Source organism: Salvelinus alpinus, chromosome 27 (assembly GCF_045679555.1).
Source record: "Salvelinus alpinus chromosome 27, SLU_Salpinus.1, whole genome shotgun sequence".
NCBI classification, from domain to species: domain Eukaryota; kingdom Metazoa; phylum Chordata; class Actinopteri; order Salmoniformes; family Salmonidae; genus Salvelinus; species Salvelinus alpinus.
In genome coordinates, this window is record NC_092112.1 from 34786346 (window position 1) to 34807714 (window position 21369).

A 21369-nucleotide genomic window follows, 5' to 3' on the forward strand; every position below is an offset into this window, starting at 1 on the left:
TTGGGGTGAATATAATCATCCACTACCAATGTGTAAAAGCACCTACCTGGCTAATGCCACTGAAGCCATTCGCCTTTCTGATGTCAAACACAAAAGAGCTGACAAAAATGTTCTGTCAAATTAAAAAGTCATTATTGCAAATTATAACTACAAAATTGCTAACCACTCAGCATATTTGAAGAGAGCCCATATATTTTACCAAACATTTAGTCTATTTTGAATTAGTTTATTTTTAATCAGCATTGGCAAAACAATGTTCATTTACAGAATAAGTTTGTTTGCGTTCTAAATCTCAGAGTATAAAACCAATGAATATTGCCATCTGGTGGTTTGTGATAGCTAGACAGCACAGCTCAGCAAGAGACTAGATACAATGCAGGCTTATGACAATTTACCTCCCTCTGCTGGCTTTTTACTGTGATAAACATAAGATTTTGCTTCTACAAGACCAACGTTACCCAAACTCGGTCCTAGGACCCCAAGGGGTGCACGTTTTGGTTGTTGCCCTAGCACTACACAGCTGATTCAAATAATGAACTCATCATCAAGCTTTAATTATTTGAATCAGCTGTGTAGTGCTAGGCTAAATCAATTTCATATTCAACCACCAAATATAACATTTTGTGCAGTTGGCTATGCATACCCAAATAAGCTTCACTCCTTCCGTAAGAAACGGTGTTAATGGAAGTCATCAAACTTTTTACAAAGCAATCAAGTTCAATCAGCTGCACCTGGTTTCCATTCTGCCTCCTTCTTCTGGTGGTGATTAGTCTACCTGTGTCTGAATGCATTTTTTTTGTCCCTTTGGTTCGTAGCAAGGGAGTTTCAAAGCAACTAGTTTTGCTTTTCTTGCTGTCTTTACTTTCTGCTACTATCTGACCAGTAATAGTATTGTTTGCTGGGGATTTGTATAGCGAAATGATGGCTGCAAGTCTTGGTATTAGTATTGCGTAAGTTTGATTTTCTTAAATTCTTAAAGTCACTTGGAAAAATGCAAAACAATTTTGATGTGTTGTGGTTTACCTGTGAGAAATGGCAGATATTCATTTAACTTTCTCCCAGACTATCATTACTTTATTTGGGGGTTCTTGGAAGTCCCAAAGGTTACAGTATTCCAGAAGGTATGTAGAGTTCTTTTCATTGATCAAGGTCTGCATGAGTCTTCTAATGTACCCTTACCCTAACCTGAATTGTCTCCTGTAGGAGTGGCTATACAGTCAGAATGTCGGGATCGATACCTGTGGGTGCATGTCGGTTGGTCTGGCAACGCCCCTCAGTTTGAGGCTGTAGGTGGGTGATAACAAGGTTTTAGTATTTAGTTGTATTACTTTAGACCTTGCTTAAAGTGTGGCTCAATTTGATTTAAACTGTTTGATTGAAAGATTTGGTGTCCTCAGTCTTAGATAGTGGGTCCTCAATATTGGCATTAATGACCATAGTAGGCAATAAGTATCCTATAGTAGGATGGAGTATATTTGTTTAATGTAATTGATGGGCAGAGTGAAATGTAGCATCCTCTTCTCTGCAGATGCGGCTGGTGTGCATCCCATAGATGAAAATAATGCGTCCCGGTGTGGTTACACCATCAGCACCTTCAAGATGGATGGCTACACCACTCTCAGGGCTTCCTACTTCTCCTGTCACATTGACAACCAGGTAGCCTATTGGTGCATCCCAATATCTCATTCCTCCTGAAGTGTTCACTACTTCCCGCAATGTAAAAGCATTGGATTGGTGGAGGCATGGGCTAGTGGGAGTTTCCACGATAACAAGTGAACACTTTGGGGGGGATAATTGGGATATACCCTATGTCTCACTCTAGGAAAGCAGAGTTCTAAAGTCTTAGCCCAACCTGATTCAACTGACTCAATGAATCAAGGGTGGTTTGATGATTTGAATGAGGTGGTGAATAGGGTGTGTTGGTTTAAGGGATGGAACACAAAGGTGCAGGCTGAGGACCTGGCCTCAAACTCCTGTCTTCCCATACTGAACTGTCATCTTGCTGAGCTGATCAAACCTGATGACTAACAAATATTTGCTGTTTCAGAACGATGAGGTATTCACCTTCCAGTTCAATATCATTGTCATGGATGCCAAGGACCGACAGTCGTGCTACCCTTTGTCTCAGACCTGCTCCCTGCTACTACCCTGGTCCCAACGGGAGGTTATATGTGAAGAGGACTACATGGAGGTACAGTAAGGCTGCCTTTTCCGGTCCTGGGAGCCTAGCCCAGTGTGCATACTGGGTTTCACACCAAGTAGAAACGCAATTTGCTTTGTCAAATGAACTCTGATAAATGCCCAATCAAATTAGTATGTTTTTGACCATTATTTAAGATTCAAACTAATTGATTGATTAGAACTTCTGCTGGCATATAGTGGGCCTCCAGAACCAGAATTGGAAAATCCATCAAATTGTTTTTCTTCGACAGTTAGATGACCCCTCTTAAATATAGTCCTGTTATCCCTTAGGTAACTGTGGGGAGAGATGTGCCTTGTACTACCTCTGAAGGAACCTCAAAGGAAGCATGGAGGGCTGCCCATTCTGTTGTAAGCCACATCCTTTAGAAGTATTCAACATGTTTCTTAAGTATAATCTTTGCATTGAAACATGTTCAAGCTTATGTTGACTCAATACTGAATCCTCTCTTAGGCACAAAATATAGCCAATTCTGCATGGCAGGTAATGTTCCTAAAGGATGAGGATGAAATGGCCACCATGCCCATCACCGAAGCCCGTCGACTGGGTTACGAGCTGAGTGCCACTCCGAAAAGGGTTGTCTTCCGCTCTCCCTACAGACAAAATCACTCGGAAATCATAATGGTGGGTATTTCAAGAAATGCTATGCGTTTCAGTACTCTGTGCTGATCTGAAAACAATATTGAAAGAAATATGGTGGGAGCCCTCAAGACGCTTGCTCTTATAGCGGTGTATTCCCAATCAGTGCAGATGAGGAAAAGCAAGAAACGTTGAACTTCTAAAATATAATACATGAAGGCATAAAACTGCCAGACCCTTTTCCCAACCATTGTCTTTCTACTCTCAGGTTGACGGTGTTGCGGTGGAGGTCATTCACGGGACAGTGTTCTTCAGTCAGAAAATGATGGTGGTCATGATTGACATATCTGTGGCCTGCACCATAAGTATATTTATTTGTATTCCCCTATATCGCTAAAGAATGGTCTTTAACAATGCCACTACCATTAGCTGCAGCAGATTCTTTGATAACTCCATGCAAATGAGTTTTTTTATATTCAAATATAATGCACGTAATCATCCAAGACAACTGTAGATTAATATTTACTCATAGTTCTTCAGATAAGCCATGAAATTGTGCTTCAATGACCAGGTTTCCAGTGAAATACATGTAGGATAAATGACAGGCCAGATTAGAAACTGAACATTCTGTAAAACTTTCCAAATGTTGACAAAACAAAATACATAAGATGGGATAATTTTGTCAGTAAAATTATGAGAAATGTTGGAAACTCTTTAACGTGCAAATATTGATATAATAACCATATCGAGAACTTGTGACGCGATGGCATGTGTGGTTCTCCCACTACGACTGGTCCGGCAAGCATGCAGTTTATTTGACTACTGATGAAATGAATGAACTTACAGGGTGGTGAAAGTACAAGGAGGTGCGCTTGACGCTCCTTTCCAATAAATATCGGTCTTATTCTGGTGACATGATCAGCGCTTGGCTTCTGTTTGACAAATAAATAATCGCTCTTTTGATACATTTTCTCATGTAGGCTATAAGTGTGCTCTAGGCAGAAGCGCCATCTGTGTGTTTTTGGCTAGCGCGAACATGCCACTAACTATGGGTACGCTCTTAACATTTTTTTTGTGAACTATTAGTTGAAAATGCAATTGAAACCCATTAAACTTGTTTTTTTTTTCTTATTCAGTACATGGGAATTTTTTACGTGCACTGTCATCTGCAACAATTTGAGGGAAACATCTCTGAAATGCCGTTTTTTTTATCCAGACTTTAGAATATTCGCATGAAAATATGTCGCCAATTAGATGGAAATGGAAATACAATCACTCATCCACCTCTTGAAAGGAATTGGTATTTGAAAGAAATTCTGTTGTAATCGCTGAACTATTTCAAATTGAGTACTTGTTTAAAATAGCCCTACGGATGGTTTTCTGTTCTAGCTGATAATTGTCTAATATGTGGATATTGTAAAGTGTAAAGTGTGTAAAGTGTAAAGTGAATATTGTAAAGTGGCTGTTCCACTGGATATCATAAGGTGAATGCACCAATTTGTAAGTCGCTCTGGATAAGAGCGTCTGCTAAATGACTTAAATGTAAATGTAAATGTCTAAATATGTCGCTGATTGGTGACGTGTCTACCATTCTAAAGACTTGCATTGCTTTCTCGCTCTCAGACCCAGGATACTTTGACGGGGTCAGGCTACTCTGGGAGACCCCCAGGATCATGACACCGTTGGTTCACAGCGGCTTTGGCTTTGAGAGCAAGCAGATCAACGTGGGCGTGGAGAGCCAACTGCTAGATGAGGGCACAGCGAGGGCCAGGGGCTACACTCTAGAAGTCAAAGGTCTCATGGTACAGATGGGTGTCCCCTTTGGTGCCGAAGGAGGATATAGGAAGGTAAAAGCCACTGGACTTTAGCTCCGATCTGGGTGTGGACATAGCCTGGGTGGCAGTCTGTTTCTGCTCAACTACAAACTCCTTATGGAATTGTCATAAAAACACAGTTTGACAATGGAGTAGGCAAAAGCAACTGGGACTAGGCTAGGTTCAACTGGTGCCAGGTTTTCAAACTGCGGCCCCAGAGAGCTGCTGGGTTTGAAGGCTTTTTTTTCTCTCCAGCCCAGCACTAAGATGACGCATGTTTAAATGTCCAATACAGCTGTTTATCACAATATATAATTCCTAGGTAACAATTAAGTACATTTTTGTGATTAAAGAAACAAATGGCTTCTTAACCAAGGGCAATTTTTCAAGAAAATATCTTGCTAAGACTGTGTGGGGAGGGGAAATCAGAAAATTGGCAGTTTGAAACTTAAAAAAAAAAATTGGTCTAAGTAATTTACAGCATGGTGACGTCACTATGGAAGGCCAAAATTCATCCCACCAAAACAAGCTGGAACTTATTAAACAGCTCTTGCACTAAAAGGGCATTATCATCATTTTATATTTCATATACACAGGAAAGTCAAGCTTGTCTACACTGGGCCTTTTTTCAAGTTTAAATAAATCAACTAGGCCTAATCTTTCATCTGGACCACAATTGAGCAAGTATTTTTGTGCTGGGCTGACACACAAGCCTGCACCAAGTAGCTCTCTGGGACTGGAGTTGGAAGACCTGATCTATAGTGAACAAAAATAAACGCAACAATTTCAATGATTTTTACCGAGTTAGAGTTCAATTGACTGATTTCGTTATATGAAATGCATTCATTAGGCCCTAATCTATGGATTTCACTGGACTGGGGCGCTGCCATGGGTGGCCCAGCCAATAAGAATTTTTCCCACAAGGGCTTTATTAGACATACTCCTCAGTTTACAAGGTGGCTGGTCTCAGATGATCCTGTATGTGAAAGTCCTAGACTGGCGTGGTTACACGTGGTCTGCGGTTGAGGGTGGTTGTAAGTACTGCTAAATTCTCTAAAATGGCGGTGGCTTATGGTAGAGAAATTAGAGAAACTCTGGCAACAGCTCTGGTGGCCGTTCCTGCAGTCAGCATGACAATTGCAAGCTCCCTCAATGTAGACATCTGTGGCATTTTATTATACCCAGCACAAGGTGCACCTGTGTAATCATAAAGTTTAATCAGCTTCTCGATATGCCACACCTGTCAGGTGGATGGATTATGTTGGCAAAAGAGAAATGCTGACTAACAGGGATGTAATCCAATGTGTACACAATGATAAATAATATTTGTGCATATGGACAATATCCGGGATCTTTTTATTTCGGCTCATGAAACCTTTTACATGTTGCATTTTTATATTTTTGTTCAACATAATATATTCGTAGATAATGTTTACCTAGTGTGCTTTTAAACTTAAATTAATTCTAAAACTAGATTGTTGCTTATTCACGACAGCTTGAACTGCAAGTTAACACAGTAAACTGTATTTTTAGAGTTTGGTGACAAACAATATCTACCGGGAGATGTACGTGGCTTTCCTGTTCTATGAGCATGTGTTCTCTCATGTCTACACTGATGGTAGCACTGTTGAAACGAGACACCGGCTGCTCAGGGTAGTGGACACTCCATTGCTGTGCCGGCACCCCTTCACCATTGATGTCGACGCCCTTCCTCCATACCACAGTATGTTCATCCTTTTTGCACATAACGAACATGTGGTTACAATAACCAAGGTGTTATTTCCCATGTGCTTTGTGGCATTGCTGATTTCTTGTTAATTCTGGTAATTTGGCTACTTAACTATTTCCTCCATTACTCCTCCAGAGACCAGCTTTGAAGAGCATACGTTCAACGTGTACTTGGGGAACATTCCTCACGATGTGGCTCTGATGGGAGTAAAGTTGAATGAAAAGCAGTTCTCTGTGTCAGATGCTGCAGAACATGGCTACACCATCAGTAAGATCGTCCATGCCAATGGCACCCATGCCTATACTATCAGGGTTCCTTTTGACGACAAGGCTGTGCATAGGACGGTGAGTACATTTTGGATCAAACATTTCCATAAATGGAGCTTATAGTCATGAATTGCAACTTTGAAAAAATACTAGATTAAAAAATATATATATTTCTTAATAGTACTTAGGTGAGGGGCTCTTCCAGTACTCCATGGACATGAACTACACGTTAAGCATCATGCCCCAGGAAGAGGCTTACTACCATCTAGCCTCTGTTATGGAACAGCTCAGCAACGCATGTAAGGACTTGATTTGAAGACCTCTTTATGTTTTACTTCAAGTGTAACATTTTACTTTGAAGACCTTGCTAAAGTAACTTGCTTACAAAAATCTGCATTCTCACCCCAGTCCCTCCTGAGCTCAAAGGGGTTTGCACAAGAGGAGGCATTGTCTTTGACATGACCCAGCCAAGACTGGGATACCTGTGGGAGATCGGGGTCGGTCATGACCCTCTAACACCTGAGCTGGTGGCTGAAAGAGGGTACAACCTGCGAAACGAAAGCCATATTTTGACCTTGGAGGTGCCACTGTTCACTGTTGGCTACACTTATGAGGTACAGTATGTTGTCAATTCTAAAGCAGTGTTTCTCAATCCATTCCTAGGGGAAACCCAAAGGGTGCACATTTTTGGTCTAGCCCAGCACTAAAACACAACTGATACAGCTAATCACAGGCTTGGAAAATAGCTGAATCTGTTGTGTTGATGCTGGTGTAGAACCAAAAAAAAGATAAGTGTCTCAATCCATTCTTAGGCAGCGGTTCCCAAACTTTTTGGCTCACCCCCTTATACATTTGGGTCACAGCTCGTGTTCCCCATTCCCAATACACTCACGCATTTATATTTTTGAAAGCCCTATTGCTGTACAATGATGTACACACATATATTTGTTCGCATTTCACTTCATACTTTTATTTGGTCATTTACATGGGTAATTACCTTAAACCTATTTTTAATCTATACTCACTCTAATGAGATGGATGAGCCTGATGCTGGGAACACAGCATTTGTATTCAGAGCTTTATGCTTGACACAGATAAAAGTAGTTAATGTTCCACTCTCGTGAGTCGTAACCATTTAATATATGTAAGTGCGGGAAAAGTAGTTTCACAGATGAAAAAACAATCAGTTTATCAATGCGATTTCAGATAATCCCGGTTATTCTCCTGCGATTGACAGACAGAATTCAACCAGCGGGATTGTGGCAAGGTCCTGTCACTGGACAGTTCCAGGAATACTGTAGCTCCGGTGACAGTGGCAATGAACGGTTGTTGGCTCCAGTCGTGGTTTTTGTGGCCTCTTGAAAGTACCTCCTGAAATGTGCATTAAGTTTTGGAGGTGATGAGAGTGATTGTTGCTTTTTGTAACATCCAGGTGCAGTTCATTCTTCTCAAACTGAATCCAGTGAATGCCTCCACACTTGTCCTCTCTACTCCACTTGCACTGCCCAGCGCTCCAGCTTCTTCACAAACTCCTCAACTTTGTCAGCAATTACATAATGTTGGTAATGGGGCCTTGCAGTGACATGTTAAGTCCATTCAGTCTATCAAAAATGTCTGCCAGTTTTGCCAGCCATTCTGCATTGGGCGACTCTGTATCCAGTATGAATAGGTGCTCTTCATCTGTCATTTCAAACAAGACGCAACAGCATTTTACCTCAACAACCACCTGACCTCAGTATAAAACAGTAGCAATTCGTGCTCAGATACCATTTATTTGCACAGGACAGCATATGTCTTGTATTTGAGGTGTGCCTTTATGAAGCACGCTAATAAGCTTCTTATCAAGAGCCTTAAAGCTTCCCTGTGTAACACAATGAGGGAATACTACGTGTGGCACAATGGCTTGTATCTTTGTCTTCAGACCCTTGTTAACCCATCTGTACACACGCCCATACAGTTCTCCCAACACAGCCCCTCATCCTGCATCTTCATCAAATTTGTTGAATGTTCTCAAGCACACTGCAAAAAAACCTCTTCATGTAGTTTCCCCTGATAGCAGTATTTGACGAATACGAGAAGGTGAGCTGCATGTGACATCAGTTGACTCATCTAGTTTTGTTATTCGATCAATCTGCTGACGCTTTCTTTTGCCACTTCATATATTTGCCGGGCAACAGTGTTATCGGACAGCGGGATTTGTTTGAGCTGACTCGCATGCCTATTGCTGCCAGGAGATTGAGTCTCACCAATAGTATGTGGCTTTTTAGATTTCTCGTATTTGAGATGACACTTAATAACAAACAGCTTGGGCTTTGGTAGTGGTTGTAGTCTGTGGTCAATGCATGCTTTTGGCCACGCAAATCTTGCTCTTTGCCACAGCCAAAATCCACCGGTTTATCAGCGTTGCGTGTTTGTGTAAATGTCTCTTCAGTTTCACTGGCTTCAAACTGTTTTTTTTTAGCACATGCAACACATTGTGGATGTGGATCCCCAATCAACCATGAGACGTGAAACAATACTGAATGTAATCGCCTTTATCGCTTTGCTGATTTCGAGTGCCAGCTCACCCTGGTACTAGGGTCTCACCCGCCAGCGCGTCGCTCGGCGTCATTATCAGATGGCGGTTCATCTGTTGTAGATTCACCCTCATTAATGGTTGCATTGTCTTTATTTTTGTAAATCAGCCACCCGTTCATGAGAATCAGTCAATCAAAATAAATTCATTAGGCCCTAATCTATGGATTTCACATGACTGGAAATACAGATATGAATCTGGTCACAGATGCCTTAAAAAAAGAAATTGCAAAAGGATTGCATCGCAGTACTTCTGTGCATTCAAATTGCTACCAATAAAATGCAATTGTGTTTGTTGTAAGTAGCTTATGCCTGCCCATACCATAACCCCACCGCCACTGTGGGACACTCTTGACATCAGCAAACTGCTCGCCCACATGATACCATACAAGTGGTCTACGGTTGTGAGGCTGGTTGGACGTACTGCCAAATCCTCTAAAATGACGTAGGTGGCTTATGGTAGGAAAATGAATATTAAATTCTCTGGCAACAGCTCTGGCATACATTCCTGCAGTCAGCATGCCAATTGCACGCCCACTCAACTTGAGACATCTGTGGCGTTGTGACACAACTGCACATTTTAGTGGCCTTATCATCCCCAGCTCAAGGGGCACTTGTGTCATGATCATGCTGTTTAATCAGCTTCTTTATATGCCACACCCGTCAGATGGATGGATTATTTTGGCAAAGGAGAAATGCTCACTAACAGGGACGTAAATTAATTTGTGCGCAGTTTGAGAAGTTGTCTGTATGGAACATTTCTGGGATCTTTTATTTCAGCTCAGCAAACATGGGACCAACACTTCATGTTGCGTTTATATTTTTGTTCAGTGTAGTTAGAACATTTGCGCTAATTTGGGGAGGTGGTCGACCAGTAAAGAAAATAACAAAGATTGACTAGGCCCACTACTACATTGGCGTTGAAACTATGCCACCCCCTAGCGGCTCAAGGTAAAATGACTAGCTAAAAAAAAGAAGCCATTTGTTAATCTCCCCCTACCTGTCTGTGCCGACACCAGTTTGGGAACCACTGATTTAAGGCATGACTATCAACCAAATTTGGCAGGACATTGCCCTCACTTTAATAGTTGCTTATAGGCCTACTTCACTGCTATGGGCCAAAACTTTTTTTATTTCAGGATATCAACTTGAGGCATTTTTATGGCATATTTGAAATACACTCAAGAGATTCAAGGACTTTGGAGATCCAGACAGCAACAGCAACACGCTGTCTTTTCAGACGTGATCAGCTTATAAGTGAGTATCCATCCATAACACGCATGCTTTGTTTTTGTATTGGGCTGTCATCTGCAGCTTTGACCTTTTTTTGTCTTTCCAGTCTGTTCAACTGATGGGATCATGACTGTGGTGACCAGTACAAAAACTACCTGGCCTGCAGTGAATCCACGCAGTACGACCCTCTTGGACAGAACCTGTAAACCCAAATTAATGGACGACTCAAGAGTGCTGTTTGAGTTTGGCTTGAACACGTGCAACACCACGGTTATGGTAAGATCATTTAAAATATACCTTTGGAGCCTGTGGAATTTTGTTTAGTTTTAGCAGAATTTGAAAGGTCAGCCTAATTGATTTAAATAATTTATTAGGAGGGGGGAGTTTCGATTTTAACATTATCTAGATCTAAATGACAATCCCATAGAACAAACAGTATACAACAATGCTATAGGCTAGATGGTGTGAAAATTCAGTCATGAGCTTTTGACTGACTTGAGCTACACATTACAAAGTAACAGAAGTTTCCACTTGTCTTATAGGTTGAAGACTCTTCTGTAGTGTATGAAAACGAGATCCTGTCTTATAGTGAGCTCATACTTGACAGCGCTTCTTTCATCGCCAGGCATTCTAAATTCAGGTAAAGATCAGTCATGGTTTTGTGAACATGATCGATCTTAGCATTTCAATGCTGTCATTTTCATTATACAATGCCCTGATCTGAAAATGAACTTATTTGTGCAATAAGCTACTTAAGAATACAGTAGGTGACCTAGGTGTGAATAATCAGTCCCAAATGTCATTAATAAATCTGATCAAGAAATGTGGATTAACTGTGGCTGCATATGGCACATCTCTAATGACCTTTCCTTTTTAGACTCACAGTGCGATGCCTCTACCCACTTAGCTCAGTCAGTAGGCTGTTTGTGGACAAGACTTTTAAATCTGAAATGCCTGGGGTTGGCTCAATCAAATTCACAGGCAGCAACAAAGGTAAGATTGTTTTACATAACTACATGTAGTCTACTTTAAACACAGTTTTAAGGAACGTATAAAAGAAAAAATCCTTTGTTTTAGATGGCGCAGCCAATAAACCAGAGCCTGACTGTCCACAGCAAGTTCCCACCAACACTGAAAGTGTCCAGGTTATCGGCACACAACCTTCTCCAAGCAATCATGAGGTGTTACAGACAGGGGGGCTTTATAGTACCAACTATGGATCTTTAACAGTTGACAACACCCTGGATCCTTCTCTCGGCCATTACAGTGGTCTCCAAAGAAGTGGTGCCCCACAATCATCCAGCAATGTACAAAGTGTTCTGAATCGCTATGGACTTGTGCAAGGTGGAAGTGCTTATGGTACTGGCCAACACAAATTAAGTGATAATGACACCCCAGCCATAAACGTCTATGAATCCACCCAGGATGTTAATACTCCACATCAAAAGGGTATGGGAATCAGGCCTGAAACTGATAGAGGCAGCAGGCTTGGTGGATATGGGCAATTTCCCATCCACAGCCCGGTCCAGGGTGACGGGATCAAAGATATCCCAGGCCACTATAGGCCTACATCTGCAAAGATGATCAATGCCCAATCTAGTATTCTCAATCCAGTTCCCAGCCACATAATCAGTACTCCTGGTGGCAGCACTCAAAATGCACAGCAACATTTGAGACCTCACCCAAACTATGAGAGTAAGAGACCAAGCAACTCTGCCCAACATGAGATGTACAATGCTGTACAATCAGCAAAGTTGCACAAACCAGCCACAAGCCATCATGCAACTGTCCAAACGGTGAACAATAAGCCCACTTTAAGCGACACCACTGCACAAAGTGGCAGCACATCGCAGCATTCTGGCGGTAACGTCCTCTCTGGCTTAGGACGCTATAGCCAATATGGTGTTTTGCAAAGTTCTGATGGCATATCTATCCCCCAGCAATATGTCAAGCCAGCCAGTGAACAATATACTCCTGACAATGTCAAGACCCCAAGACACTATGACACTCCAAGCAAGGTAAACCCTTTCCTTGCTTCCTATGTTTACCAGAATACTGAAGTACAACCTGGTTCCAACTACAACACAGATGCCCAGCGTTTTGGTGTGAAACAAGTCCTTCCTGCTAATGTGCATGGTTCTTCTCAAGTAAGTAACAGCTTCCAGCAAGTTCCCAGTCACAAGGTCCCACTAGGTGACCGTGCCCAAGGTACCTCAAGTTATGTGAAACCTGCTTCCAGAGACAACTTTGTTGTCCAAGGTGTAGATCATCAACCTACCACCAGCAAAGTCCCTGCATACAGCACGTATGGGGATAGCCAAAGTGGTTTATCTCAAGTTCCCGGTCATGATAGTCTCGGCCATGATGAAACCTCCTTTGGAGAAATGAAGCCCACCAAAGCTCAATTGGCACCAATTAAGATGCTTGTACCTAGCCAACTTTCTGTAAACAAATATGGACCTAGCAAGGGACAATATGTCAAGCCAGCTTCAGGCCATTATGGATCCTCAGTTGGCAGGACTGAAATTGTCTACAGTGGTGCAAAACATAACACAGACTATCACAACACAGCACAGGGCACGGTCTACCAAGCTTCAGACAATGTCCAGTCTACCCCTCATGGCCATCAGCCTTCACAAATGGTTACTATCACTCAACCTAACCCCAGCAATACAAAACCTGTTCACTCTGGTATTAGCCAAAGCCACAAACTTCATAATAGTGCAGCCTCTAGCTTCTATGGAACCAGCCAGGACAAAAATTATGTCCCTGTGGCTAGCGAGTATGATGCTTCCAAAAGCAATCATGTCCAACCAGCTTCTAACCAGTATGTGGGAACGCAAACCAGTATTGTTACACCTGGTCCGTACAGTGTAACTCTGCAGAAACTAGCTACTAGCCTGCATGCTGCCTCTCAACCACATGTCCAACCCACTACTAGCCGGTATGGTGCTGCTCAACACATTGCAATCAAACTTGCCCTTAGCCAACATCAAGTTTCACAAAGTGACAGAGTTAAACCTGCTACTAGCAAGTATGTAACCCTTCAGCACCACAGCATCCAACAAGTTCCTGGCCAGGATGTTTCTCAAAGCAGTAGTGCTAAACCTGCCACAAGCACATCTCAATCGGTGCCTAGCCAGTATGATGGTTCTCAAAGCAGCAGAGTTGCCCAAGCCCCTATTGGGACTATTCCTTTTCAGCAGAACATCATACATCATACTTCTAACCAGGACAGGGGTCCACAAAGTGTCAGAGTTGAACCTACTCCCAAGTCTGCTCCTACTCAAAGTAATATCAACCAACAATCTACTGGCCAGTATGGAGGTTCACGAAGCTACAGAGTTGAGCCAGCACCACAACAGATCAGGATCCAACCTGCCACTAGTGGCATAAGGGAACCCTCTCCCGGTCAGTCTGCTTCTTCTCACCTAAACATTGACCAACAAGCTACAAGTGCGTATAAAGGTTCACAAAGCCACAGAAGAACTCCAGCTCCTAGCAAGTATGGTGCTTCTACTGTTCAGTATGCAGCAAAAGGACACGAGCGAAATCTGCTTGCAGTCATAAGTGGTAGCAATGTTGATACTGACGGATCAGATCCTTGTGTGGAATGTTCCCTGGGCAACTCTGGAGGAAATTCAAACTTCATAAAAGTTAGCAGTGGAGGCCAGCCTATGGTTTCTCAAGACACTGGTGCCCAAGACAATCCCAGCTGTGTCAGTCCTATTTATTGTTTGTTCAACCAAGGGTCAGCCCAAAGTGGTAGAGCCCAATCAGTGGAAAAGCAACAGGACTTTTCCCAGAGCCACACTGTCCAGGATCCACCTAGCCATTTCCAACCAACATCTCAGGCTGGGAAAATAAATGGCCAACCTGACCCCATTCATGGTACCACTTCTAACTTCCATCAGCCTGTGCAGCATGGTGGTCATCTTCAAGCATTAAACAGAGGTGAAACTACACTAGGCCACCATGGGTCTGCACAGCTTACCAGTGCCCAGCTGTCACCCAGCCAAGTAAAACTAACTTCCAGCCATTACAGTAAATACCAAGATGGTTTTAGCAAGAATGCTTATGGAGCTGTCCAATCAGCCAATGGTGCCTATGAGAACACCCAGGGTGGCAATGGCCAACCTAATCGTAGACAACATGGGTCACCTTTAAGCTTCTATAGAGCTGTTCAAGTTAGTGCTAAGAAACCTTTATCAATGACCAGTGTTCAATCCCCAAGATACGGGGTTGTACAAACAGGCAATATCCAACGAGACAACCCCAACACTCGTAGTCAGTATGACGCAAACTGTCTTGGTTGTGGACAAACTCTTTCAGATCACCATGGGTACTTATCTAGCCTCAAAGGCACGCAAGGTGGAGCTGAGAATAATCCCAACAACTTGAACTACATCTCTACAGAAAAAGAAGAAGTTACAAACCTGCCCAAAGTCATCAGTGGTAACTATATTGATGCTGAAGGATCACATAAACTGTCCTGACAACTCTGGGCCAAGATCAAATAACCCTCTAAACACCAGGAGCAGTGACCCGGGCCGCTATGGTGGTAGTGTGCATGAAGGCATCTTGAGAGGTAGGCAATCTGTCCTATAATTATCATAATGAAAACCCAGACTATATAGCGGTGTTCAAAGCAGATTGTTTTGACAAACTACTTGAGAAAATAAGTTAAGCAATGTGCCTGTGTAGCCATAATTTCTGGATTATATAAAATGTAGATCCTTTACCTTGTAATTTTTATTTCCTCAGGTAAGCGTGGATAAAGAAATTAAAAAGCCAACGTGACCTGAGCACCTTGGAACATCACGCAAAATGTAACTTGTCAATTGTTTCTCTAGGATAATATTAACTGGGGAATATTCCATGCCTATCAAGATCTTCTATCGCAATACATTTCTATTTCAGATATTACGGTGTTGGAGTTTTTAGTCTAACCTTTAAATTTAACCTTGTCTATTCAAGTGTGATTTTCGATTGGAATGTTAACTATAGCCCACAGACTGGGTTCATAGGCTACATATTGTATGGTTCTAGGACAAATTTTTACTATAATCTGTAAAGTAATGAGCTAATTCTTACTATTCAGTAAACTAAGCATCATACAAAGAATATAAATAAGTTGGTAATTTAAGATGATGAAACTACAGGAAGTAACATTTCAATGAACTTCTGGACCAGACTTATGTTTAAAGGCCCACTCTGTGAATTTACACTTGTGTTTAATGTTACAGCCATCTCAAATAAAAATGTATGCCCGTTGATTCAATGTCACGTTTTTAAATGCCTCATGCACTTAATTTAAAATGGTTTATAACCCAAAATATAAGGTTTTACACCATTTGTAAATGATCTTTAACCATATTTTGAAGCTATACATTGTTTAACTAATCATGTTGACTTCATGGACTGTTAGTCCTTGCAGCTATAGCGTCATCTCTGCATTTGAGTAGTTACATTTTTCCAGCCCTAGCCATCTCAGTATTTCAAACGAAGTGGCAGGGTAGTCCAATATTAGATCTGATTAATTAGACAAAATCTAAAGGCATTCCATAGCGACTGTGATCGAACTTCTGGTATAATGACTACCTGCTAGCAAGCAGCATGTGTTCTGAATCCAAAGTGACATCCAAAATAGGTAGGTGGTTCTGATTTGGAGAATCACTATTTGCATCACCGAGCAGTCAACGTAACGTTTTTTTATCTGCTCCCCCCCCGCTCCAAATAAATCTAATATGGATGCCAATGTGTTCTAGCTTCGCACGTACATGTTTTCTTCACTTCTCGTCTGGGGCAGCACCTGCCTGTTTCGGTTATCAGTCAAATTATCAGCACTACGACTTTCCCGAAGTGGCTCCTTTGTCCGAACCACCCAGGGCTGATTCCAGAGGCTGAACCAGAACTGCATTTATTGTAGCTGGGATTTTAACAAGTCAAATTAGAGCGACAGACTGGATCAATGCTACGCTAACTTCCGCGATGCATACAAGGCCCTCCTTTCGGAAAATCTGACCACGACTCCATTTTGCTCCTTCCTTCCTATAGGCAGAAACTCAAACAGGAAGTACCTGTGCTACGCTGGTCTGACCAATTGGAATCCACGCTTCAAACTTGTTTTGATCACGCGGACTGGTATATGTTCCGGGTAGCCTCAGAATATCGACATATACGCTAATTGAGTGAGCTTATAAGGAAGTGTATAAATGTTGTACCCACTGACTTAACCTACCCTAACCAGAATCCGTGGATAGATGGCGGAATTCACGCAAAACTGAAAGCGAGAACCACCGCATTTAACCATGGAAAGGTGACTGGGAATATGGTCGAATACAAAGTTATTCCCTCCAATGCAAGCAAAATGTCAGTATAGAGTAAGTGGAGTCGCAATTCAACGGCTCAGACATGAGACGTATGTGGTAGGGTCTACAGACAATCACTCACTACAAAAGGAAAACCAGCCACGTCACGGACACCGTCTTGCTTCCAGACAAACACCTTAGCTCGCTTTGAAGATAATACAGTGCCACCGACGCGGCCCGCTACCAAGGACTGTGGGCTCTCCTGTCCCCACATGCTTCAAGATGGCCACCATTGTTCCTGTACCCAAGAATGCAAAGGTAAATTAACTAAGACTATCGCCTGTAGCACTCACTTCAGTCATCATGAAGTGCTTTGAGAGACTAGTCAAGGATCAACCTTACCTGTCACCCTAGACCCACTTTAATTTGCTTACCACCCCATTAGGTCCACAGATGATGCAATAGCCATCACACTGCCCTATCCCATCTGGACAAGAGGAATACCTGTGAGAATGCTGTTAATTGACTATAGCTCCGCAATCAACACCATAGTACCCTCCAAGCTCATTAAGCTTGAGGCCCTCCGTCTCAACCCCTCCCTGTGCAATTGACTTCCTGATGGGCTGCCCCCAGGTGGTGAAGGTAGGAAAAAACATATTCGCAGAGCCTCAAAACTGGGGCCCCACAAGGGTGTGTTCAGCCCACTCCTTGACTCCCTGTTCACCCATGACTGCATGCCTCAACTCAACTGTCAAATTTGCAGACGACACAACAGTAGTAGGCTTGATTACCAACAATGACGAGACAGCCTACAGGGAGGAGGTGAATGCTCTCGGAGTGTGGTGTCAGGAAAACAACCTCTCACTCAACGTCAACAAAAGTCAGTTGTACACCTGAATGCATTCAACTGAAATGTGTCTTCCGCATTTAACCCAACTTTGAATCAAAGGTGCAGGGGGCAGAATGACAGATTTTTACCTTGTCAGCTCGGGGATTTGATCAAGCAACCTTTTCGGTTACTGGCCCAACGCTCTAACCACTAGGCTACCTGCCGCCCCTATCAAGAAAAAGGAGATGATCGTGAACTTCAGGAAACAATTTTAAGTTCCTCGGCATACACATCATGAACAAACTGAAATGGTCCACCCACACAGACAGTATGGTGAGGCGCAACAACACCTCTTCATCCTCAGGAGGCTCAAGAAATTTGTTTTGTCACCAAAAACCCTCAAACTTTTAGATGCACAATTGAGAGCATCCTGTCAGGTTGTATCACCGCCTGGTACAATAACTGCACCGCCCACAACCGCAGGGCTCTCCAGAGGGTGGTGCGGTCTGCACGACGCATCACAGGGGGCAAACTACCTTCCCTCCAGGACACCTACAGCACCCGATGTCACAGGAAGGCCAAAAAGATCATCAAGCACAACACCCACCCGAGCCACTGCCTGTTCACCCCGCTATCATCCAGAAGGCGAGGTCAGTACAGGTCCATCACAGCTGGGACCAAGAGACATCTGTTTTTCAATCTTAAGGCCATCACTAACACAGAGAGGCTGCTGCCTACATACAAATGTGAAATCTTTGACCACTTTAATAAATGGATCACAAGTCACTTTAATGCCACTTCAATAATGTTTACATATCTTGCATTACTCATCTCGTGTATATACTGTATTTTATACCATCTATTGCATCTTGCCTCTGTCATTGCCCATCCATATATTTATATATTCTTATTCCATTCCTTAGATGTGTGTATTAGGTAGTTGTGGAATTGTTAGCTATTGCTGCACTGTCAGAACTAGAAGCACAAGCATTTCGCTACACTCGCAATAACATCTGCTAACCATATGTATGTGACCAATTTGATTTAAGTTTCTTGTTCATTGTTCGGTGACGCTGTGGCGAAATCCTGCACGGAGCCTTCACCGTGCGCTGCCACTTTAAGAGCGCATCAGCAGTAAGGAAGGAGGAAATAAAGACAGCTCTTTCAGGTCTCGGGAGGAGCTCTTGGTTGGCGCGCCAGTTTGATTGTGTGTGCTATGCTGCAGAAGTTTTGTTTATTTTCAGCGTGTGTAGTTTATAAAGTATTTAACTCAATCATCGGTGTGACCGCTCTAGGTCGTGGTTGTTATCGTTTGGGACCGCGCCGGTTATGGATCGCATGGATTAGTAGCAACATTGTTGCGAAGCTTTGACATACAAACCATCGGACGGTCAGACAGTACACCGGCACGTCTGAAGACCACAGCTAAGATCTCTCTTGTTCTCTTTCTCTTCCCTCTATCGTTCCAGTGCTTTACCCTGTAACAGACTTTCTATTTTTGAAATGCACTTCCCATTGAAGTTCATTAGAGCTGGACTATTATTGCCCTGCCAGAAGTATTTGGGTGGACATTTTAGTTAAAAGGGAGGTTGCTTGCAAGTTGTGTATTGTTATTTGAACTGTATTGAGGTGGGGTATACTAATGACATGTGGCTGAGAAGATTGTGGACATTTTTAAGGCCTTTGTTGTGACTATGACATACGCTCTGCACTCCTCCACTGGAAGATAATAAATATTACTGCAAATCCTCTGTTGATGGCTGGGTTCTTTCTTGTATGAAGTTGCTGTTCAATTGCTCTGCCATTATTATTGTATGAGGTATTCTGGGTGGGGTTACCCCTGTGCTGTGATGTGTGTATTCTCTTTTCTCTCCACTGGCTATCTGGTAAACAGGCTACACTCTAGGCAGTCTCTTCTGCTGATGTGTGTGGGTCTGGTAGTGGTACTCTATTCTATTTTCCTTTTGGCATGGTTAATACCTGCCTGGCGCCCAAACAAAATCTTTAACTTTACTTCTCTCTAATAAATACCGCTCCAATGCAAATGATTATTCTTTTTTTTAAATCAGAAGTCTCCCGAATATTTTTTATATATGGATGTAGCTATGGACATGGGGCACATGCTGCTAGCAGGTAGTCATTGTACCAGAAGTTCTCAAACGCAGTCGCTATGGAATGCCCATAGACCTTGTCTTATTCATTAATCAGAGGTCTAATATTGGGCTAGTGGCATGATTGTAGACTTCAAAACCATATGCATATCATTCATTTAAAATTCCCATATGTATGATGTGCAATTATTTTTTATGATTGGCCTTACAGCAAGACCATAACACAATTAACTGAACTTAGAACAGTATCTTTCATTCCAACTTTGAGGGTGAACACTTCATAATGGGTTTGTTAAGACTTTATTATTGTTACTATTTCTCAAATCATAAGAAAACAGCATGGGGGTTATGAAACATTTAGCAAAGCCCACAAGATGTAGCCAAATGCTGATTTTCTTTTTCTTTTTTCCCCCTAAAGGCATGGATAGTCTATGATTTGTGAAACATTTATGTAGCATAGTGCTTATGATGTCATTATGCACTATATATACTTTTTGTTTAATCTAACTGCAAGGATTTCTTCCCAATACCATCAAGCTTATTTGAACAGTTGTCTTTCTATTTGTGAAGCACTTTTCTTAAATTGTCTGCTTAACATTGGAGACAAGTTTGCATGTAATATGGTGCATTTTCACATATGCAATATTTCTCTAAATATGGATTTTGGCTTTGGGCAGAGGATATTTGTTTAATACTGCATAGTGGTAAGCTCTATTTCTCTATTTTTTGTGATGCTGAAGTCTTATGCAATATGCAGGTCTCACCATCTGCTGAGACGAATTGCCCCACAGCTGACGAAATCCCACCACTGCCCTCCACGAATTGCACCTCGGACACGATGATGTTGTCCTCCAGCACAGACCCACAGCTCGTACATACTGCATTGCCCCGAGCCTGATCGAGGTCGATCTCGGAACAACCACAGTTCTTGCATATGCGGGAAGTCATGTCTGTGGTGTCCGCCCAAATAAACCTGTATCAAAAGAGGATAATTTGTAATCTTCTGTGTAACGTTGGCTACATAATCGTATTTACACATTCCCCATGCAATGTGTTGATTACACCAGTAGACCACAATTGACAAGCCATCAATATATTGCTTTAGAGAAGATTTTGCAAGCAATTACTGAAATAGTTCGGACAACACATGTTTACATTACAGTAACGTGGGACATGTTTGCGCTCATTGTCACAACAGTACCAAAGTCAAGATAACCAGCTAGCTAACCCATTTAATGTGTAGCTAGCTACATTAGCAACTAGATATCACACACCCACTACTGTAATGTTAGTGCAGAAGGGGAGACATGCATGCCAAAATATATTTTCATTTAAGTTTCAAAGCCGAGATAGTACTTACTATCTTTATATATAGCAAGCTACCTGACGTTATTCAAAGTGTAATACCAGCGCGGTGTTAGCTAGTTCTTGTAATGGCGACAAAGAAATCCAGTACAGGAGGAAACACTTCAGATGCTATGGATACTTGGTTAACTCTTTTCTCATAGTAAAAAGACTGTGCATATGCTAAACGCTGGTTCTCAAAACATGTTCACGTGATACGATATGCCGTTTAAAAAGGTAATTGTTAGCTAATTTCATATCCCATTCGACGAGGTAGCTTATGTTTTGGTGTTTTGACTTTCGCAAAACCTACTCGGCATAAGCTAAACCAAATATTTTATTTTCAGGGTAAGGATGACAACTTCAGGATGAGTATTTC

General features: G+C 42.2%; 2 protein-coding genes across 3 annotated transcripts in view; one reads left to right on the plus strand and one right to left on the minus strand.

Moving 5' to 3' along the window:
- Positions 1-21302, minus strand: part of brf1b (BRF1 general transcription factor IIIB subunit b) — a 134034-nt gene extending 112732 nt beyond the window's left edge. Inside the window, exons 1-2 of one of the 2 annotated variants that reach the window (XM_071370415.1) lie at positions 21054-21302; positions 20411-20619 (exon numbers count right to left, since the gene is read on the minus strand). In XM_071370415.1, the coding sequence (XP_071226516.1) occupies positions 20411-20594 (184 nt within the window). In that variant the 5' untranslated portion in view covers positions 20595-20619; positions 21054-21302. Of the gene's footprint in view, positions 1-20410; positions 20620-21006 lie in introns of both variants that reach the window. The other variant, XM_071370414.1, reaches the window with a different exon arrangement.
- LOC139556450 (uncharacterized) lies at positions 581-15671 on the plus strand. Its single transcript, XM_071370413.1, has 19 exons — positions 581-950; positions 1063-1121; positions 1204-1290; positions 1529-1656; positions 2048-2191; positions 2473-2550; positions 2654-2824; positions 3048-3144; positions 4403-4626; positions 6127-6316; positions 6458-6666; positions 6770-6887; positions 6997-7202; positions 10302-10419; positions 10502-10671; positions 10938-11035; positions 11273-11388; positions 11473-14983; positions 15160-15671. Exons 1-18 carry the CDS (start codon positions 919-921, stop codon positions 14889-14891), a joined length of 5664 nt encoding a protein of 1887 aa, XP_071226514.1. The 5' UTR covers positions 581-918; the 3' UTR covers positions 14892-14983; positions 15160-15671.
- Positions 21303-21369: the final 67 nt, after the last annotated feature.